The 22,067-nt window shown below is 36.9% G+C and overlaps 1 protein-coding gene across 2 annotated transcripts in view; it reads left to right on the forward strand.

Annotated features, from left to right (window-relative positions):
* Arhgap6 (Rho GTPase activating protein 6) overlaps positions 1-22,067 on the forward strand; it is a 488,517-nt gene that overhangs the window by 432,287 nt on the left and 34,163 nt on the right. For both annotated transcript variants that reach the window (XM_021187414.2, XM_021187415.2), the window contains exons 4-8: positions 6,606-6,865; positions 8,628-8,823; positions 13,396-13,451; positions 16,484-16,634; positions 17,648-17,796. In XM_021187414.2, coding sequence (XP_021043073.1) covers positions 6,606-6,865; positions 8,628-8,823; positions 13,396-13,451; positions 16,484-16,634; positions 17,648-17,796 — 812 coding nt within the window. The remainder of the gene's footprint in view (positions 1-6,605; positions 6,866-8,627; positions 8,824-13,395; positions 13,452-16,483; positions 16,635-17,647; positions 17,797-22,067) is intronic.

A 22,067-nucleotide genomic window follows, 5' to 3' on the forward strand; every position in this document is an offset into this window, starting at 1 on the left:
AACCCTATAGGTGAAACAACAATATGAACTAATCAGTATCCCCAGAGTTCATGTCTCTAGCTGCATGTATAGTAGAAGATGGCCTAGTCAGCCATTACTGGGAAGAGATATCCCTTGGTCTTGCAAACTTTATATGCCCCATACAGGGGAACGCCAGGGCCAAGAATTGGGAGTGAGTGCGCAGGGGAGCATGTTGACGTTGAGGGTATAGGGGACTTTCGGGAGAGCATTTGAAATGTAAATGAAGAAAATATCTAATAAAATTATTTAAAAAAAATAAAAGTGAATAGAACTATATGAACAATTGATTATTCTTTGACTTTGCTTTAGGATAATGTTTTGATGTTGAAATTGACACACAATGAAGATGTTAGGTGGTTCTTTAGAAAATACCCTTTCAAACTTTGCTAGGAAGGATTAGATTGTGGAGGGAGCATGGAGAGATTGATGTTTGCATTCTCTTAGTGTGTGTGTGTGTGTGTGTGTGTGTGTGTGTGTGTGTGTAGACTCAGTAAAAGCTTGGCGGTATTCTGTATTGACATACAAGAAGCTGAGTGGAGATAGCTCTTGGTGGTTCCAAAGAAAGGACCCATCATCCATCCAGCTAAGGAGAAGAGTACCAAGTTTAACTGTAAGAAGTTTGCTCAATGAGTTAGCTTTAGTGTTTAAAAACAAAGTATTCTAGAATTAACTGAAGAATTACTCCATGACAGCTCTTCAAAACATAAAGCCTTGTCCATGTTGACCCTGGAAGCCATTGCTTGGCTATCTTGGGAAACATAACCTCGGGATGACTGTGCGCTGATGTGGCATATTTGTAATCAGTTCACATTATTTCCTTCCCTTTGAGTATTAGTGTTTGTGTTAATAACAGATGCACATGTGAAAAATGAATATCACTGAAATTCAAGAGGGAAAGAAGGAAAACAGGAAGCTCTGAATGACCTCTTGGGTTAAGCCATCTAAAAATAAAGAGGAACCGCTCTTCACAGATGACCTGCTCTTCCAATAAAAAAAGAAGTGATTCACAAATATTTGATATGCTACTATATTAATCAATTCCATCAGCATGAATCATGTCCTGTGTGATACTTTATTACTTGATATAAAAATATACAACAAATCATATGACATTCCAGCATCAACATTTCAACTTATAAAAAAAGCCATCTAACTTTTGGTTTCTATATGGAAACTAATTTAAGGTTGACATTGATTTCCAAAACATAATTTCATACAGAAGATCTCCAAGTACCTAATCTCTTATAGTTTAATTATTTGTTAAGCAAACAAAATTTTCAGAAATTCAGACTATTTATTTCTTGCCTCAAGGAAACCCAGATTTTGAGGGAGAGCTAAATAAATAAGTAGATAACTTTTATATAAAGAAAAACCATACTTTATTCCAGTTTCTAAGCTTGCCTAATCAAGGCACATGGGGGCTAGCTATTACTATGGCATAATTGCTCATGAGACACTGACGGAGTATCAACACAAAAAGATCTTGTGGTATCTTTTTTTCTTGTACCCAAATAGAATTCTGTAATACCTTATGGTTACTCACTGCCTGGGTCACTATACGTGCACTGTGAAACAAAACTTATAAAAGATTATTGGCTGCAGTTTCTATTTTTGCTTCCCAATAAGTATTAATACAAAATGTAAGAATTAATTACACATAGAAATTCTCCAAGGATCCTGTGAAGGATCAGTGCCCCAGCATATGGGAATGTTAGGGTATGCAGGTAGGAGGGGATGAGTGGGTGGAGAGCACACTCATAGAAGCAGAGGAGATGGGGGGGACGGGATAGGGGGTTGCAGAGGTGAAACCAGGAAGGGGGATAACATTTGAGGTGTAAATAAATAAAATAACCAATAATAAAAAAGAAATTCTCCAAGAAAATGGATGCAATATTGTCATTAAAAGCAATCCCTATGGGCTATCAACATCAGTCAGTAGGTAAAGTGGTTGCCACACAAGAGTGAGAGTCTGAATCAGAATCTCAGAACCTACATTATAAAAGCCAGATTTAGAGGTGCATGCCTATAACCCCAGAAAGGATGAGATGGGAGGTGGAGACAGTGGAATCCCTAGAAGCTTACTACCCAACTAGCCTAAAAAACTTAGCAAATTTCCAAGCCAGGCAGACATCCGGTCTCAAATGAAAGGGGTTAAGGACCTGAGGAGGGAAATCAAAATTTTCTGATCTCCTCATGTGCATATGCAAATTGAAAACCCCAAGAACATAGACACAAAATGTACACAGACACACTGACACAGACTCATGCACACACACACAGTCACACACACACACACAAACACACACAGACACACATACACACACACACTCATGCACATACACATGATCATACACACAAGCAATTACTAGAGATGACATTGAAAAGGATGCATGAAGTTTCAGAGAAAGGAAAGAAGGAGCTCAGGCTAGCTCAGTGAACTTTCTGAACTACAACACTTCTTTTGATCTACATGATAACAGCATTGTAACATCATCAAATATACTCGAGAGTAAGTGACTTCATGGCACTTTAAGTTAGACTCCTTCCATGGGAATTTTGTTCCCCCTCCTAAGAAGAATCGAAGTATCCACACTTTGGTCTTCCTTCTTCTTGAGTTTCATGTGGATTGTGAAGTGTATCTTGTGTATTCTGAGCTTCTGGGCTAATATCCAATTATCAGTGAGTGCATATCATGTGTGTTCTTTTGTGATTGGGTTACCTCACTCAGAATGATATTCTCCAGATATATCAATTTGCCTAAGAATTTCATAAATTCATTGTTTTTAATAGCTGAGTAGTACTCCATTGTGTAAATGTACCACATTTTCTGTATCCATTCCTCTGTTGAGGGACATCTGGGTTCTTTCCAGCTTCTGGCTATTATAAATAAGGCTGCTATGAACATAGTGTAGCATGTTTCCTTATTACAAGTTGGAGCATATTCTCCATATATGCCCAGGAGTAGAATAGCTGGGTCCTCGAGTAGTACTATGTTCAGTTTTCTGGAGAACCATCAAACTGATTTCCAGAGTAGTTTTACCAGCTTGCAATCCCACCAGCAATGGAGGAGTTTTCCTCTTTCTCCACATCGTCACCAGCATCTGCTGTCACCTGAGTTTTTGATCTTAGCCATTCTGACTGGTGTGAGGTGGAATTTCAGGGTTGTTTTGCTTTGCATTTCCCTGATGACTAAGGACATGGAACATTTTTTTAGGTGCTTCTCAGACATCGGGTATTCCTCAGTTGAGAATTCTTTGTTTATCTCTGTACCCCATTTTTTAATAGGGTTATTTGTTTCTTTGGAGTGCAACTTCTTGAATTCTTTGTATATATTGAATATTAGTTCTCTATCGGATGTAGGGTTGATGAAGATCTTTTTGCAATCTGTTGGTAGCCTTTTTGTCTTATTGACAGTGTCCTCTGCCTTACAGAAATTTTTCAATTTTATGAGGTCCCATTTGTTGATTCTTGATCTTACAGCACAAGCCATTTGTATTTTGTTCAGGAATTTTTTTCCCCTGTGCCCATATGTTCAAGGTTCTTCCCCACTTTCTCCTCTATAAGTTTCAGTGTATCTGGTTTTATGTGGAGATCCTTGATCCATTGGAACTTGAGCTTTGTACAAGGAGATAAGAATGGATCAATTCGAATTCTTCTACATGATAACTGCCAGTTGAAATAGCACCAGTTGTTGAAAATGCTGTCTTTTTCCCCACTGACTGGTTTTAGATCTTTTGTGAATGATCAAGTGCCCATAAGTGTGAAGGTTCATTTCTGGGTCTTCAATTCTATTCCATTCATCTACCTGCCTGTCACTACCCGGACCATGCAGTTTTTATCACAATTGCTCTAATACAGCGTGAGATCCAGGATGGTGATTCCACCAGAAGTTCTTTTATTGTTGAGAATAGTTTTCACTATCCTGGTTTTTTTCTTATTTCAGATGAATTTGGAAATTGCTCTTTCTAAATCTATGAAAAACTGAGTTGGAATTTTGATGGGGATTGCATTGGATCTGTAGATTGCTTTTGGCAAGATGGCCATTTTTACTATATTAATCCTGCCAATCCATGAACATGGAAGATCTTTCCATCTTCTGAGATGTTCTTCAATTTCCTTCTTCAGAGACTTGACGTTTTTATCATACAGATATTTCACTTGCTTAGTTAGAGTCACACCAAGTTATTTTATATTATTTGTGACTATTTTCAAGGGTGTTGTTTCCCTAGTCTATTTCTTAGCCTGTTTATCCTTTGTGTAGAGAAAGGCCACTGATTTGTTTGAGTTAATTTTATATCCAGCTACTTTGCTAAAGTTGTTTATCAGGTTTAGGAGTTCTCTGATGGAGTTTTTGTGGTCACTTAATGCTATATCTTTCAAATGAGATCAAGGGAAGAGTAAATATCAGGAGAAAATTACTTGAATTGTTTCTTGTTTAATTTGTATTCAATTATTACAATTTACAAACACAGTGATATATTTTAGATACTAAAAATGTTAGATTTGTGGAGCTATAGAAATAGCCCTAGTGGTTAAGTGCATGAACTGCTCTTTCAGAAGACTCAATTCCAGTTTCCAAAGCCCACATGGTGGCTCACAACTACATGTAAATCCAGCTCCAGAGGATCCAAAGCTCTCTTCTGGCCTCTGTGAACACTGGCATGCACATGCACATACCTACAAATAGAGAAATAGCTACAAATAGCTGTAGACTCCAAAATAAAATGCCCTTTCCCCCAAAGATACTAGAAATCACTAAGTCTGATTGGGTTTCCTTATATGGAAAAAAGTTTATGAAAGGACCAAAGAGCCCTAATTGTAGGACAAGTCTCTGTCCTGCACATGCCTTCATTAGCAGACCCATGTCACATGATCTATTTCAAAGTCCTCTTTGTTGTTTCTATTCCCAAGTCATACCTTCATCTTCTATGTGGCTGTCCAAACTTTGTGAAGAATATCTGTTTATTATAAGAAACCCTCCAAGTGCAAAGACTGTAATCTGGAACTGATCTTTGCCTCTAGTTTTGCTGGAGATAGGAATGTAGTAATAGTCTTACCTCAAAAAAGAATGGCATAGCACTTTTGATTGGCATATGCCCCATAGTTCACTGACAGAGCAAGCTCCTCTGGAAAAAAATCCCCAGATGAACTTAGGATATTTTACTTCAAAACAAGTTACACCTTTTGATGGGATCAGAGGTATATGCCTTTAAAGTACCACTTCTGTTCTTAATGGAGACTTGGCTATTAGCCTAGTTTAAAATGTTACCATGGATCAAGCAGGAAAACCTTTTAAAGGCTCTTTCCACCTGGTTTAATGTTAGCTTTTTGCTAAAAGAACAAATAACCTTAGAGTTATTTTCCCTTGATCATTGCAGTTTCAATCGCAGGGCTTATTAAAAAAAAGAAAAGAAAAGAAAAGAAAAGAAAAAAAGGGCTCTCCTAGTCTCCAATTTGCTGAGGCTACTAAGAGATGTAATTTTGAGTCTAACAAGAATAACGTACTTAATTGAATATTAATACTTTCTGTATAAATCTAAACTGCTACTAATAAAATGTCTATCTCAGAGTACTTAATATATATATAATTACACATGGATTGACCACAGTGACAGACTATATATATATATATATTGCCAAATGAAGCCAAAGAATTCTGTACTGTGCCTCTTTCCCAAATGATCCCTAGTAAAGAACTCCAAATGAATTCTAGGTCTCCCACAAGCTATATTATGGACAAGTCCACTTCTGCATGTGATCATCATTAAGTTTGAGTATAGATCATAAAGGGACTGCTGTAACCCAGTGGGTAAAAGTAAAATGTAAGGACACAGGATAAAAAGGGTGAAAAAGCAAACTTGTTAAAGTGTTCTGAAATTGCTCTTCTACCCCTTAGGTCATTAGTTCCTACACTACCTTAAAGTATACCTTAATATCGACTGATTTTCAACTGTGAATTCATTCATTTCTTTATTATTCACATTTTTCATTTCTCTATTATTCACATGAGAGTAAATATCTTATAACTATTTACATGTCTGATTCTGCACATCTCCTCTCAACCTCAGAAGCCCTCCTGAGAAAGGACCTGAGATTCTTTACAGCACACACCCATCCACCCACTCCCCGAATTGTGAAACTTGACATAGCAGATAGTAGGTGTCAATCAATGTTTGTTGTGGTTTTCTTATGCCTTCAAAAACCTCTAAAGCATATAAATTGAAGAGTAACAGATTATAGAGATGTATGCTCATGAGCATGAAGCACTGTTTATATTCGGTTCAAATGTCAAACTTCTTAGTAAAATTATTTCCTTTCAAACAGACTTGAGTACCTGAAGAAATATTAGAGACCTACATTTCAAAAATGTGTATTTGTACTTACTTGCATCTTTCACTGAAATGGAAACTTTACCCATTTTGCACAACATTACAAAGTCATTCCAGTCCGCTGATTGATGAGTCAATTGTTTGGAAAACAATAATTTGACTAGGTCTGCTTTTCTGGATGAGCTATGAATGAACATGCTCTCCTGTCTGGATGGACCTTCCATAAACATAAATATTTGATATTTTTCTTTGCAGAATTCATCCCACAGGCATTTGGAATGCCCTTATCCCAAGTCATTGCTAATGACCGGGCATATAAACTGAAGCAAGATTTGCAAAGGGAGGAGCAGAAGGATGCATCATCGGATTTTGTGTCTTCCCTCCTCCCATTTGGGAATAAAAAACAAAACAAAGAACTCTCAAGCAGTAACTCATCTCTCAGCTCAACCTCAGAAACACCAAATGAGTCTACATCACCGAATACTCCGGAACCAGCTCCTCGGGCCAGGAGAAGGGTGAGTTGGTCAGGATCTCCTCTGACTCTGAAAAAACTGAAAATGAATAAGATTGCCCTTTGAATCTCTACCACCATGAAAACTAGACACATTATAGATATCTCTTGCACTAGGGAATAAGCAGTCGTGTCCATGTGGCAGATAACACTCCCTTTCCCTCCTGGTTAACTTTGTACCCAAATACTCAGGACTACTGCCATTGATGCTGGTATTTTGTTATCTCCTACTGTCTTGCTAGACGTTGTGCTCAATCAGACAAGTATACCCTGCGATCTCGGGACACATACATACAAGGCTAGCTGTGAATATGCCAAAACACAAATCCATAAAATTATTTAAAACATTATGAAAATTGCTTTGATCATTTTGTTCTGTAATTCAGGTATGTAGTTCTTGAACATAAGCTTTATAAGGTATTTATATGGTATTATACTATCACAATGCCATATGAGCTGCAGATTATACCACCTCTATGCTAAATGCAGAGTCTTGAGGCCAGGGTCCAGTGTTTCTGTTAATTTTTTCAATACTATTCTTAGGATGTACATGGATCAATGAATTAGCTGCAAAAGTTCAAAATCAGTGAGAGATTTAGATTTTTCTTATCAATAGAATTTGTCTTCCCTTAAATACAGCTGTACAATTCTATGCAGTCTCATTGAAATCCATGATGAATCAATATGGTGCCAGTGACACAGTGTGCACTATGTTCTAGGCTTTGGGCTCCTTTCCTGTTAATTGCAAACCTACAAAGCTAAGTTTACCAAGCCACATGGGTGGCAATCAGCATAGTTACTACATATATACATAACTACTACATAGTTACTACCATATCCCTGAGAGGTCTTTCCCTTTCCCTTAAGCTTTGGGCTGGAAATATTTGCTACCTCCCATCACTGAAGACTGCCCTAGTTAAATATACGAGCAGACCTCACATTTCTTAATCAGCTACTAACATTTAAAAGCTGTTCCAAATCATAAGAAGACCCAAGGCCCTGCTATATTTTTTTATGGTATTGACTGATTCAAAGAGGAAAAACCTGACAAAATTATGGAATATTTAAATTTTACAGATGAATTTGTTCTTCTAAGCCTTCAATTGTCTTGGAATGTTTATAAATACAAATAACAGTAGCACCAAAAACTCTAAAATAGAGATTTTTGAGAACCTATGACCTAGGCAGTAGACTTCCTAAATGTCCCTTTCCCTGTACAGGCCCTACCAGGACTCTAATAGCTAACTCCTTTTTATAACACTCTTCATCCAGGATGAATAGCTGTACTCTACTATACGCTGGGGATACAGGCATATACCACAACATCCAGTTTGAGTCTTCTTATGTTTAAAGTGTACTTCCTAGAGGCATAGTTGAGGATTTTTAATTCACAAGACTTCTATAACTTTACCTCATTCATTGAGTATGTATTTCATGTTTCAAAAAATGAAGTGGTTGAATCAAAATATTTTAATTATATGTTTCCCATCTCTTGTCTTCCACTTGGAAAAGTCTGTGAATTGAAATCCTAACTAACAATACTTACCCTGTGTTGTAGAGATTTCCTAACTCATTCAAAATGCATTTCGTTTTTCCTCTTAATATGTCAGCAATAAGCAAGTATGTCAGCAATAAAAACAAAGCCATAACTACATCAAGCAGTATTATCTTTTGAGAGTCATGGTCCTCCATGAAATTTTATTGGGTGGCATCTATTTTTTCTTGTGTTGCCTTCCCTCTTCTTCAAGTCTGTGCATCACTTCCAGGGCGCCATGTCTGTGGATTCCATCACTGATCTGGATGACAACCAGTCTCGACTCCTAGAAGCTTTACAACTCTCCTTGCCTGCTGAGGCTCAGAGTAAAAAAGAAAAGGCCAGAGATAAGAAGCTGAGTTTGAATCCTATTTACAGGCAGGTCCCCAGGCTGGTGGACAGCTGCTGTCAGCATCTGGAAAAACATGGTAAGACTTACCATAAGCCATCAGTGATCCAATCATCATTCCTATATTCAATTCTGTGTTCCTTTGAGCAAGTGCTATACAAATCTTTGATAAATAAAGTGCACTAATGTAAGTGTTGACATAAGAAGTTACTGGGATCAACAAGACTAGGAGGTGTAATGCTATTTGAAATACTCCAACCTTAAGAGTCCTCACAAGGGTTTCTGAGCAATCATTTTAGCGAAAGGATCACTTGTGATGGACTAAGACATCCTTCAAAGAGAGCAAAGTCGCATGCATGTTCTTATACATTGAGTTTATTTACATTTTTTTTGACAAAAAGAAAGTTTTGCCTTTTATAAATATCTATTTTTTATTTTCTCCAGCCATCCCTTTGCAATTTAATTCCTATTAACAGGATGACTTTAGTATGATAAATAGTTCTTTAATTTGTTTCTAAAATTGAGATATTTGGCTCATATCCATCACGTCTTTATTTGCTTAGATTTACCACACACTATGGACCTGGAAAAATGTCCTTAATTGCTTATTTATTTTAAAGATAATGTGTTATAATTTTGTAAAGCAAAATGAACAAGTGTTTCCTTGACCTCTTGGTATAGACATTCAATCTCAGATACCTGGAGGTTGGGCAGGAAAATTTCAAGTTCAAGATCTTCCTTTGTCTTCTTGTGTTATAGAGTAAGTTCAACGCTTTCCTGAGAAACCTTGTGAAAATCTGTCTGAAAATGAAAGCTAAAAAGAGAGTTCTGGATGCTTCTCAGTGGTGTAGCACTTGCCTAGAATGCACAATGCCCTAGGTTAAATTCTCAGTCCTACAAGAAAGAACAAAAAGGAGGAAAAGAAGGAAGTATAAAACAAAGTGTGTATATTGTCATTTATTTCCTAATTATAAAAAACAGAGTTTCATAGAAAACTATTAAAGAGGTATTTAAATTGCTTAATCAAGTCAGTATGTATAAAAATCACTGGATAAAGAAATGACTTAAATAAAAATATTTAAACATTAGCTTTTGTTTTCAGAAGAGAATATTTGATATATAGTTTGTACCTAAAGATTTAAGATGATCAACTATACAAGGTTCTGTCTGTATTCCAGGTGCTCTTAATATTTCAATCAGATGAATCTAGAATAATAGGATACACATTCAAATTCAAATAGATATTGACTTGAATACTCCGAATAGCAAAAATATCAAACTTTAAAATTTCAAAAAGTAAAGGGCTTTATACAGTATTTTAGATGTTGTTTTTGTCTTACTGTATGAGCCTGTCTCAAAACAAAATAAGACAAACACCACTTTAAAAAGCATTTCTTCCATAACACTTTATTTGCTGGATTTTGAAAGAGATAATAGAGGACACATGTCACTTTACTCTTTTAAATATTTATCAAAGAGCATTTTCCCACCCTCTCCAAAATTGTTCTTGACAATTTTTATTAGCTCCATCTACATTTATGTACCCAACCATTCTTCACTGATATATCATTTCAAATGTCTTCTCTATCTTTAATTCAAAATTCTATAAGAATCTAAATGTTCTAGAAGCTTCAAAAGGGCAGACAAAAGAGTAATTGGGAGTTAAGAGATGCTTTTGGGATTCAGACTGAGTTTGGGGTGAGATCTGCTGTTTATTGTGCCTGTCCTCATTTCATGACATCTCTAAGCCTATGATTCAGGGTCTAGACTTCTGGGTCTAGTTTCCATTTCAGTTTCTGATGAAAATTCGAGAAAGATGGTCACATCAGTTCCTAGGACAGGAATCAGCAAAGTTGTAGTTCTTTGTGAAATCAATATCTTCTTCAGTGTCTACCCACTTTTTTTTTTTAGTGACTGCCTTAAGTCCTGGTTATACAATAAACTATTCTTGTGTCTGTAAGGAAAATCATTTTAAGTTTATGTCAGAAAAAAATCATTATCTATCCAAATCCAAAGGCAGTCATTTGTTCTACCTTTAAATATTAAATGCAATTCAAAAACCAAAACATATTAGAATTGATTAAGGCACACAAAAATTATTACCCAGTAGGATATTGCTATGATTGAAGGAATAATCTCAAAAAATCGGCATTTCTGAATAGTTTGGAGAAATCTACCTAGATGAACAGTCCTACCTGTAGGACAACTCCTCTCTGATATCTTGATTTTGTAGAAATTCAGGTATTCAGACGCCATCAAAGAATAAGAAATATAAACTTATCTGATGACAATATTTATAAATTGACGTGTTATTTTTTCTATTTTGCATAGAGAAGTCATCGAGTCAATTCATAACCTGTCTTTCTCTAAATAAAAGCACATATCAGATTATTCTAAGTATTCTGTATGCACTAATTAAATCAGTACATACATCACTTTACAGAGGAAAAAATATGGTGCTGTATCCTACTCTTAATTGAGTCTCATTTCTAGGTTTCTCAAAGAAGCAGGAAATATAAATTAGGTTGGGTGTTGGTCTCAGTTAGGAAGCAAATTAATAACAGTAATAAGGAAATGGAGTAGACTCCTTACCCCCAAGCAAAGTGTCCTTAGTACACTTGTAAATCAGCAATAACCAGCCACATGGTACAATTCTCTCAGATCATCTGGAGATTCAGAATGACACTTTTAGGAAACATAACTGATAAATGAGATGTTTATGCTATATTGTATTACAAACAAAAAACTAAAAAGTAAAAACCCCTAGGAAATCCAACTAAAAAGGGTTAATACTTAAAATTAGAGAGATGGCTCAGTAGTTAAGAGCATATGCTGCTATCACAGAGAACCTGGGATCAATTGCCAGTTCCCATAATGTAGCTCACAGCCATCCTAAACTCCAGGTAATACTTAATATTAAAACGCAAAGAAAATTATTATTTTTGTGATAAGTCAAGAGTCATTGATACCATGTAATAATAAAATAATTAATATTAATGTAAACAATACATACAGAATGCCTATGGCATACATAAAGGCCCTATGAAGAGACCCACCAAACATTGACTTTATTGTTTCTGGATAGAAAGAAGTAAGGTTATACCATTTTAAATTCTTTCCATTTAATGATATATTGTACTAGTCATAATTCTTTCAGTCACAGATGAAAGAAACTCAGGTGAAAGTAGATTAAGGAGAATGCCCCCCTGCAGGATCCAATACCCTGCAAGCCTTAATTATGCTGAGAGTCTGAATGCAAGATTCAAGTAATACTATGAGCACTCTCTATTTACTGGCTTTACTCTTAGATCAACTATATTCATGTGATTTCAAAAGACCACTAACACTTGCAATCTAGCACCACTGTCATACCTGATTATGAAGAGAAAATGGATTAACAGTAAAAATCAAAAAAGTAGATGATACTCCTCAGTAGTGATGATGTAAGGTCCTCAAGAAAATAGAAACCACCTATGGGGTCATATGCTTTTAATGACAGCATTGAGAAGGCAGAAATTGGTGGATCTTTGGGAGTTAGAGATCAGCCTGGTCCACATAGTGATGCCCTGCATCAAAAAGAAAGAAAGAAATGGGAAAACACCTGTGTTTTCTGAAGGAAGAATACAATATATCTTATATAATATTCTTATCCCTGATAATCACATCTGGCCATTAAAACTTTGTTCTTTATTTAACTGTCATGTTATTGGAAAATTAAGGGAGGAAGGGACCCATATAAATAAATGGCATCATGAAATATTCAAATCTAGACAGTGGGGATATCTCCAAGGGTAACTCAATACTATTTCTTCACCAGATCAATAGTGTTGGGATATTGAAAAAATAAGGAAGAAGAAAACACAGATTAAGATTTGCAATTCATGAACCTGATGTGGATAGTGCCTGAAAATTCAATTCCATTAAATGACTATTGTTGAAATTTCCAATTTGTGCTAGTGAGATTGTTGGATTATTTGAAGATCAAATTTTTAAAAAGATTTTTATTATACTTTATTTTATATCTTTGTGTAGGTCTGAGGTTATCCTTGTATACCATGTGCATGCGGGTATATGCAGAGGATACTTACAGATTGGTATAGATGGATGATATACAGATGATATAGGTATGATAGATACATAGATGCATAGATATATACAGAGAATACCACTGCTCTCCTTTGATGGTAAGAAAGAGTTTTCATGTATATACAATTTTCTTGTAAATGTCATTTAGAATGGATGCAGGATAGTGGACCCAAATTAGCTCCAAATTCATAAGCTTGCTTTCTCTTATAGTCTTACTCTGAACCACACTGTATGCATATCTTTGTTCACATATTTTATCATTTTAGACTCATGTCATATATTCAGAATTATAGGGCTGTTGCCAATAAAGAAGATCTCTCCGACCTATAACATCAGCGATCACACAGGGAAAAATATCATCTCAAACATTTAGTGTAATATAACTCTGATGGTTAAAGGTCGAACTATGTATCTAGAGAAGATAAATAGGATGCCACTGAATACTGTGCAGTCACTGCTGGTCTGCAGGTCACAGCTCTGTGCAGCACTGTTTCTACAGTGATTTTATTTAGAATCTCAAGCAGAAAAGGAAAAAAAACTTTTGATTTTATTTGCTTATTTATAGGCCTCCAGACAGTGGGGATATTCCGAGTTGGAAGCTCAAAGAAGAGAGTAAGACAAGTAAGTGAAGACTGAGTGTCGTCTGTTTCAGCTGACATTTCATGGAATTACTAGGTAGAAAGTTCAAGTTTATACAGATTCTCTTCTGACTATCTTTTACTTACACTCTTGCCAAGTATAATATGATTAAGACCCAGGAGATGAAACACCACTCAGAAGCTTGGAAATATGGAGTTGGGATGAAACCACTGAAAGAAAATGTCTGGATATGTCCATTCTGTGCTTAGCAAAAGGAAACTATTTGATAAAAGTGTCTCTGAAGCAGGAAAATGGGAGACTCAAAACATGCCTAACTAATCAGGAAGTGATAATAAAAAATAATACAGTATTGGCCAATTTTACCAAAATATGATAGGAAAATGTCTTACACTCTGTTATCCACTCTGATGCTACGTTTATGCCATTACTTTTGCAGAAATAAATGCTTTATAAGATTCTATGGAAGCATTGGTCCACGGTTCATTTTTTATGATAAGACTATTCCTTATTTTTTCCAGTCTTACACTACATTCTTGTGGTGGAAATTAGATATTATATTGTTAAAGATAGCTTTTTTTGATCAGATAGGTATTTGGGGTTGTGATGACTTCATAAAAGGCAAGCCATCCCTTAACAGAACTCATTTGTTGGGAAAAGGCAGTTATAATTTTGTTTTCTCCTATTGATTGAAAGAGAAGGAAATAAGGAACTCAACAATTTAAAAGCTAAGCCAGGTAAAAGTTTCAGTTGGATGAAGCTAAAAATTATTTACTCATATTTTAAAGTAAATACCCCATCATGTATGTTTTCATTGTTAAGATAAAGGTTTTTCTTTTTTCCTGACTGGTTTATTTGTATTTTTAATAATCACACAAGATGCATGAACATTTAATATTTCACCCCGCACTTGTAAAATGGAAAATTGTTCAGCAACATCTTCTAGGTCTCACACCTATGTAAAATTAAGGAAGACCTTTATTAGAAATCATGAGCAAAAAAACTCATCTTCTAACTTATTCTCTCAACCATTCAAGACAGTGGTGAAGGGCTTATTATATCATATGATGCACTTGTTATAATAGAGACAAAAATACAGAGAAATATGAAGTCTATTGCTTACAATCTATTACTTACAATTGAGGTTCACTTTGGAATATTTTGAGTAACATGTTTTTTTTTCTTTTTTAAATTATTTTATTAGATATTTTCTTCATTTACATTTCAAATGCTATCCTGAAAGTCCCCTATATCCTCCCCCCATCATGCTAAATTCTTTATATTGCCCACCTTTCTGCCATCTCTAATACCCTCTCTCTCCTGGGGGTTGGTTAGGTTTGTGTGTGTGTGTGTGTGTGTGTGTGTGTGTGTGTGTGTGTGGTGTGATATGTGTGTGTTCAGACAGTATCATGGTGTATCTTAACTATCTTAATTGCAGTATTGCTATGGACATCCTCTTCATTCTGGCTGTCTTGTAAATGCTAATGTAAAGTTGTCTCAAATAAATGAACAATTGAGGACAGTGATGAATATTTTTACCAGGTAGACAGATGATGGTTGCCAGAAATTATTCCTTAACAATTTTGGTTTCATAAAAACGGTGGAAAATCTTTGTGCAGGAATTTACTTAAGGATTACTCACTCAATGAGATGCAATTAGTGGTAACTTAGGACTATATTTGAGTATGACATATGCTTTAAATCACTATTTTATGTTTTTATGTTACTTCTCCATAGACTGAACTTTTTCTTCAAAAAGTAAGAGCAAGGGCTTGGGAAATGGCTCTTGGTGTATAAGCAGGAGGGCTGGAGTTCAGATCCCCAGCACCCACATAAAAAGCATGGTATGGCCATATACATATAACCTCAGCACTAGGGGTAAGTGAGCATAAGCACAGACAGAGGATCCCTTGACTCAGTGGCCTCCTAGCTTACTGCAATGAAATGCCAAACTCTCCAGCTTCAATTCAGTGAATGAGTTTGTCTAAAGGGCATAAGAATTCCAGTGATAAAGGAAACACCCAACATCATTCCTTGACCTCTATATCTCCTGTACCCACAGAGGGAAGGTGGGCCATATGAATGTTTAAAGTAAGAACTTGTCATTTGTGCTGTTACCAGCTTACCTTGTATCTCTTCTAGTCTACCAAATCAAGGAGGCATAAGGACTTTGTCTCTTTTATTACAAATATACTTTGAGGACCTATAATAGGGCTTGAAATCCAGCAAAATGTAATGAATCCTAGATGGATGAATGGATGAGTGAATGAATGAATGAATGAATGAACGAACGAATGACAGACAACAATGCATAAGGGACATCAAGCTGTCAGAGATGAAAAGCAGAGCATGATGTTATTATCATTTCTGTCACATTGTTACCATGTTTTTCTGCTGTCACCCATGTTAAGAGGCTTTGTATAGTGATTGAGGCAAAGAATCTTTCTGGTAACTGCTCATACAGCTACGCTAACAAACTAGAGATAACTTTCATTTCAATGTGCGATCTGTTAAGACTTCATCATTCTTAGCTCATCTACATTATTAGTTTTGTTACTTGTCAAATAATCTTGAACTTTTTGTTGGTATTCTAGTAAAGTATCCAAATTCCGATATGATCTGTTTGGTGACATGCCCAAGTGTTGTGTAATGGTTCTCTCACATTTACACTTGACCTAAATTCTCTTCTAACCCTCAGCCCTTACTTACAACTTCCTGATTATTAATACCTACTCCTCTGAAAACATCATTAACAACAAATATACGACTTTTGTAATAACACATTCATATTTATACAGAGATGTAGATAGATATTCATAATTAATATGAATAAAGTCTATAGCTTAAGGTGACATGTGTCTTTCTCCCCCCCCCCCTTTTTTTTGACCTGTGGGGACTTAATGCCAGACACTGTCCATGAAAATACTTCTCTTTGTCGAACACTGAACACTGAAACTAGATGGTTCTAAGATATCATTGCTACTTGAAGCTTCTTGTTAAATTAGCCTTATAAATCTTATGTAACTGTCTCTTGAACCATTGATTTTTTTTTTTAGTTGCGTGAAGAATTTGACCGTGGGGTTGATGTCTGTCTGGAAGAGGAGCACAGTGTTCATGATGTGGCTGCCTTGTTAAAGGAGTTCCTCAGAGACATGCCTGACCCCCTTCTCACAAGGGAGCTGTACACTGCATTTATCAACACTCTTCGTAAGTAATAGAACCAGATTTGCGGGAAAGTATTCTGGAATACCAGGGTGTCCAGCTCACTCATGAAAATCTTCTTCATGTGTTTTCCGATAACTGGTTTGCCTTTATTGGTCTCTAATGAATGGGCTATTTGGGGGATTTTCTGAGATAAACCCTAGGGAGAACTACTAAGAAGAAAGCTGGACTAAAACAAATGGGAAAAGCCAAGAAGAATTTCAGATGTTTTCAAATGACCCCAGGAAAGTAGAAAGTCCTATAAGTTGATGCTTTGAAGTGCTGGCAAGAGTTTGCATTGAGTCAGTGCCTAAAAATGAATCATGGCTTCTGGTATGAGGAAAGAGGGAGCCAAAGAATTCAGAGTAAGACAGCAGTGAGCATTTCAGTGGAAGCAAAATGGCACAGTTCAGTCACTACCCCTGCTTTCAAAATAGCTGTATCTGGCTATGCACACAGACCCCAGATAAGGAGAAAGGATGGGGAAGAGAAGGGCAATACCAGAGATGTGTTATCCTTCATACATCCCTTCTTGCAATACAGCAATTCTGATGATATTGTGGCTGAGAAAGAAGACATAAATGTCTTGGGTGTGTCCAACAAAAAATGTCTGTTCCTTGTATATTGTTCCTTATTCAAGAAGAGCAAAGGCCCTTAAAAACACCATAAAAGATTTCGGAACATTCACCAATTCCCAACCACTCTTAGTAGGTATTTATCTGTATGCACTAAAATCCACTAAGTTAGTCTGAGTAATGAATAGGGAAAAGTTTGGTAACAGAAATGAGGCAAATGGTATTATCTTTCTCATGATTTACCTAGATGTCCACCTTGTCTCTGTATCTTTCATAGGGTTTTGTAGCTCTGCTGCTAAAGTAGTGGGAAAAAATTGTGAAGACATTGAGTGGGGCTGGCGTAGGTAACCTCTTTCTTAATGTAGCAGAAAGGAAAACTGTCCTCAGTGCCCAAACAGTGTCAGCTCCTCTTGGTCTTAGAGAGCCTCTCTCTTCCTTCTGTAGTGTTGGAGCCTGAGGAACAACTGGGCACCTTGCAACTCCTCATTTACCTTCTACCTCCCTGCAACTGCGACACCCTCCACCGCCTCCTACAGTTCCTCTCCATTGTGGCCATGCATGCCGATGATAATGTCAGCAAAGATGGACAAGAGGTATGCTACTATAAAAAGAGTGACTTCCTTTGGATTGTTCACCCATTGTTCTGTTACTGTTTCAGCGCAAGCCATCAATATGACCATACATTTCAACTGGGAATTGGGCCAACCCGCCATTTGCTTTAGTTACGTGTCTCCTGAATTCAACCAAAAACCCAACCAAAAGCACCTTAAGGAAGGAGGGGTTTGTTCATCATACAAGCAGGACATGGTTACAGGAAAAAGAAGCAGGCAGTCACAGGGTGTCTATAGTAAGAAAGAGAGGACAGGTGACTGCTGACAGTCAGTTTGCTTTCTGCATTTTATTCAGTGGGGACTGAATGATACCAACCACATTTAGAGTGAGTTGTCCCACCTCCATCTAATGTAGATTACACATCATTGACATGCCAAAAGATTTGTTTTTGTGGTCATTATAAATACAATCACAAGTTCCCTGACATTTATGTCATAGTGATGCCCATAGCCTTCACCCAGAGGACAGTATCTGAAAACACATAAACTGCCAACCTCCTTGCTGTTTCAATGATGTCTCCAAATGAGGCTTCCCTTTTCCTTAAAGATCCTTTACTCAGTACTAAACTTCCGATTGTGATGGGAACATAAACAATTAGCTATCGAAGAGTTGGAAATGTGTAAAATTAGGATATGGGAGTGAGAAAAATTCCATTCATGTAACTGACTTGACCTGTTCAGCTGACTTGGAACCAAAGCATGGCATCCCCTCTTATCTCAACAGCATTACTGCAGAGAGGACCTTTCACTCCTTAAACCATGCCTCCAAAACTGGCATTTGCTGAATGAGATGGGCCTTCTATTCTGCTTTTAAATGGGGTATGGAGGGGACTGGAGGTTCTGGTCTTGGCACTTTTATGGCAGTGCCACATGAAGTCAACTATTAAAGGCACATTTGCAAAAGTCCTATGGATGATTTAGGCATATTCTAGTGGGAACTGGTTTCTATTCAGAACTAGTATGGTCCCTCTTCCATATGAAATTTTGGGGGTTGTGTTTCTCTTCGATTACACTCATACTTTCAAGAGTTTTATAGTTTCGGGCTGGAGAGATGGCTCAGTGGGTAAGAGCACCCGACTGCTCTTCCAAAGGTCCGGAGTTCAAATCCCAGCAACCACATGGTGGCTCATAACCATCCGTAACAAGATCTGACGCCCTCTTCTGGAGTGTCTGAAGACAGCTACAGTGTTCTTACATATAATAATTAAATAAATCTTTAAAAAAAAAAAAAGAGTTTTATAGTTTCACCATTGGTCTAAAGGCACGCTGCCTGCTGACTGAAACTATTAAATCCTCACCCTCATAGGAGAGCCTGCTTCCTTCTTTGTTTTCACACAGTCACACTTCTCTCTGACTTTGGTTTTCCCTTGAGGCCTCAAACCCATTTATAGGTTAACATGCACTGTAAATCAACAAAAGGGAGCCAGGGGCATTCCAATCTTAACCATATGTGCTGTTGTTTATGTCCTTATTAAGCAGATCTCAGCCATATTAGGAACTCAGAACCATGCTTGTCAGATTTTGTTCCCATGGGGCATGGACACGTGAAATTTTTTCACCATAATTTAGAAAAGCAATCCTTCATTTCTCCTCCTCCTTCCCACCAGGAGTATGAGAACAGAACTTGAACTTTCCAGAGGTAGCCATTTTTCTCTGTAAAAGTTGTAATTAGTGAAACCCCCACTGGCTTCAGGTTTCATCATATGGTCCTGACACCTTATTTCAGCATACACAGCTCTTCCATGGGTATACTATAATTCTCATAATTGTTGCATAGTAACATTATCCGTCTGGGTGTCAGCCTTTATGGACTACGGTGATAATGGAAGCCATAGAGTCTAGAGGCTGAGTGGAAACAGAACCCTAATTGGAAGGTATGCCAATTGCCTCTCCGGTGATCCTTAAGTACTATGTGAGAAGAAAAAAGCTGGGTCTTGGGTGATTGAGAAGGCAAAAAGTCAAGTCTAACTCGCTATTATATTACTTTTTAAAAACAATTTTCAGTCACACTGTTTTCAGTTCAAAGCTCAATAAGATTCCATTACTCATGCTGCAAAGAAGACAATATAGATTAAAATATAGATTATTATAGATTAGAATATAAATGAAAATATAGATTAATTTTAACCTGTTAGGATCCCAGTTACTAGTTATGACTCCCCCATAATGGTTTGGTTTTGTGCCAAATTACTTAATCCTTCTAATAGGCAAGATAAATATCATTGTGCCCACTTTTCAGGTGTGGAAACTGAGAGACAGTGGTTAGGTATCTTAGCTCATGTCCTCCAGGGAACTTCCATTTATGGCAATATAAGTGGCACATTTGTATAGCTTACAACTCTGGAGATGCTCCATATACCCTGTAGCCACTGTAGATGTGCAGTTTTTAAGACAATACCCCAGTAAGTAACAGAAAAAGGCTACTGCAGAAGGATCTCTTTCAGTCATCTATATGAAGTAATAGTGGCTGGTGATCAGATGGATTTTGCAGCTAGTGAATGTCTTTAACAATAGCCAGTCTTTAACTATATGTCTTTAACTATAGCCAATCTTTAACTTTAATGTCTTTAGCTATAGCCGGTGATCAGAGGGATTTTGCAACTAGTAAATATCTTTAACTGTAGCCAGTCTAAGTTACTGAGTTTTTAAAAAGCAGGAAAAACTGAAGGGCAACATCACTTCCTTGGACAGGTTTAGCAGATTAGTACTGAATGCTTCTGTGGGCAGATTCTCCATTTTGCTAAGATATAAACTTTGGGAGTATTGTGAAACAGATGATTTAATTTATGCTGTAGATTGATGTCACACACAGAGAGAAGGGAAGAGGAAAGAGAAAGAAACAGAGACAGAGACAGGCAGAGAGATAGGAGAGGAGAGATGAGTGTTAGGAAGCTTCTATATCAAAGGCAATAGAGAAAACAGGAGTCTAGAAGGTGGAGGACAGAGGACAGAAGAGAAACAGAATCAAGGAATGTAGTATCAAATCTCTTCAGACCCTGAGCGAAGGTATAGTCATGACTTAGAAGACCCGCAAATGGCTTCTTGGAGAAGGCTGTGTAAAAGCCAGATTTTAAATAGCTTATTGTGAAGTTGGGCCATGTAAGCATGGCATAGGAATAAAAGTTAGTAAGGGTAGTGGTAGAGGAACATAGAAGTTCTTTGCTTAGATTTTTGTAGTTGAATGAACTGGTAGGGAACCAGAATGGGCAGAAGCAGATAGGAGGGCAAACTACCACACTATAAATTGGGGTCAAAGAACAGAGCATTTATCTATCTCTTCCTACCTATTTGTTAGTTTGTGTTAGCCATTTTTTTAAAAAAATTGTCTGGAGGCTCACAACATTTTGCCAGAGCCCCATCTTTCTGAAAGAAGAAGAGGCAAAGCAGAGGCAAGGCTGGGGAAGGCCAACACTTCATCATCTGCAATGTGAAACATAATGTCCTTTCTAAGATGTGCTTAAAATTCAATATACTCTTAGTTGGTAGGATCATGAAGATAATATACTAAAATGTACATGAGGAAAAATGTATTGAGGAAAATTGCTGGTCTACCCACTGATGGTATGTTGGCGGAAATGGCAGTATTTTATTTAATTTTTTCTCTTGTGTTAATTTTGTTTTATTTCATTCTGTTAGGCTTGGTATTTTCTTTGCCACTTAGGGGAAAAACAAAATTTCAGGTTTAAGAAACATTTTATTTCCCTTTTTAAAAATATTATAGTAGGAATAAAATGTGGTGTGACGAGGCATTTATTTGGTGAGAAAGGCCATAGTTGGCATCAGGTTCTTAGAGGAACTATATAAGAAGCAACAAAAAACCAATGTGGAGCTATACTTCTTGATCTTTGAGGAGGTGCTTCCTTCTAGAACATGAAAAGTTGGCTTTGGAACTTCAGCAAGATTCTACCTCCCTTGCCTCAACCTCCTCTAGAGTTGCCTTAAAGCTCATTTTCCCTTCTGCCCATGATGTCACAAAATCTGTCATAGAAATTGAATAGGACGAAGTACAGTCATATGATGTACAAAAGGCTGGCACCAGCACAGCTGTGTGGTTTCATTCCCTATAGTTTCACCTTCTCCTGGCTCTCAGATTTACTGCCCCACTATCTATAAAATAATGACCATAGCACAGCTGCTTTACACATAAGCTTATTAGAGAAAGAGCTGAGTATGTCTGTGGAAAGCCCCTAGATATGATGTCTGGACACACTGGACTTTTAATACATGTGAGCTATTTATATGGTGTTTAGAAA

This window comes from Mus pahari, chromosome X (assembly GCF_900095145.1).
Source record: "Mus pahari chromosome X, PAHARI_EIJ_v1.1, whole genome shotgun sequence".
In the NCBI taxonomy this organism is placed as follows: Eukaryota; Metazoa; Chordata; class Mammalia; order Rodentia; family Muridae; genus Mus; species Mus pahari.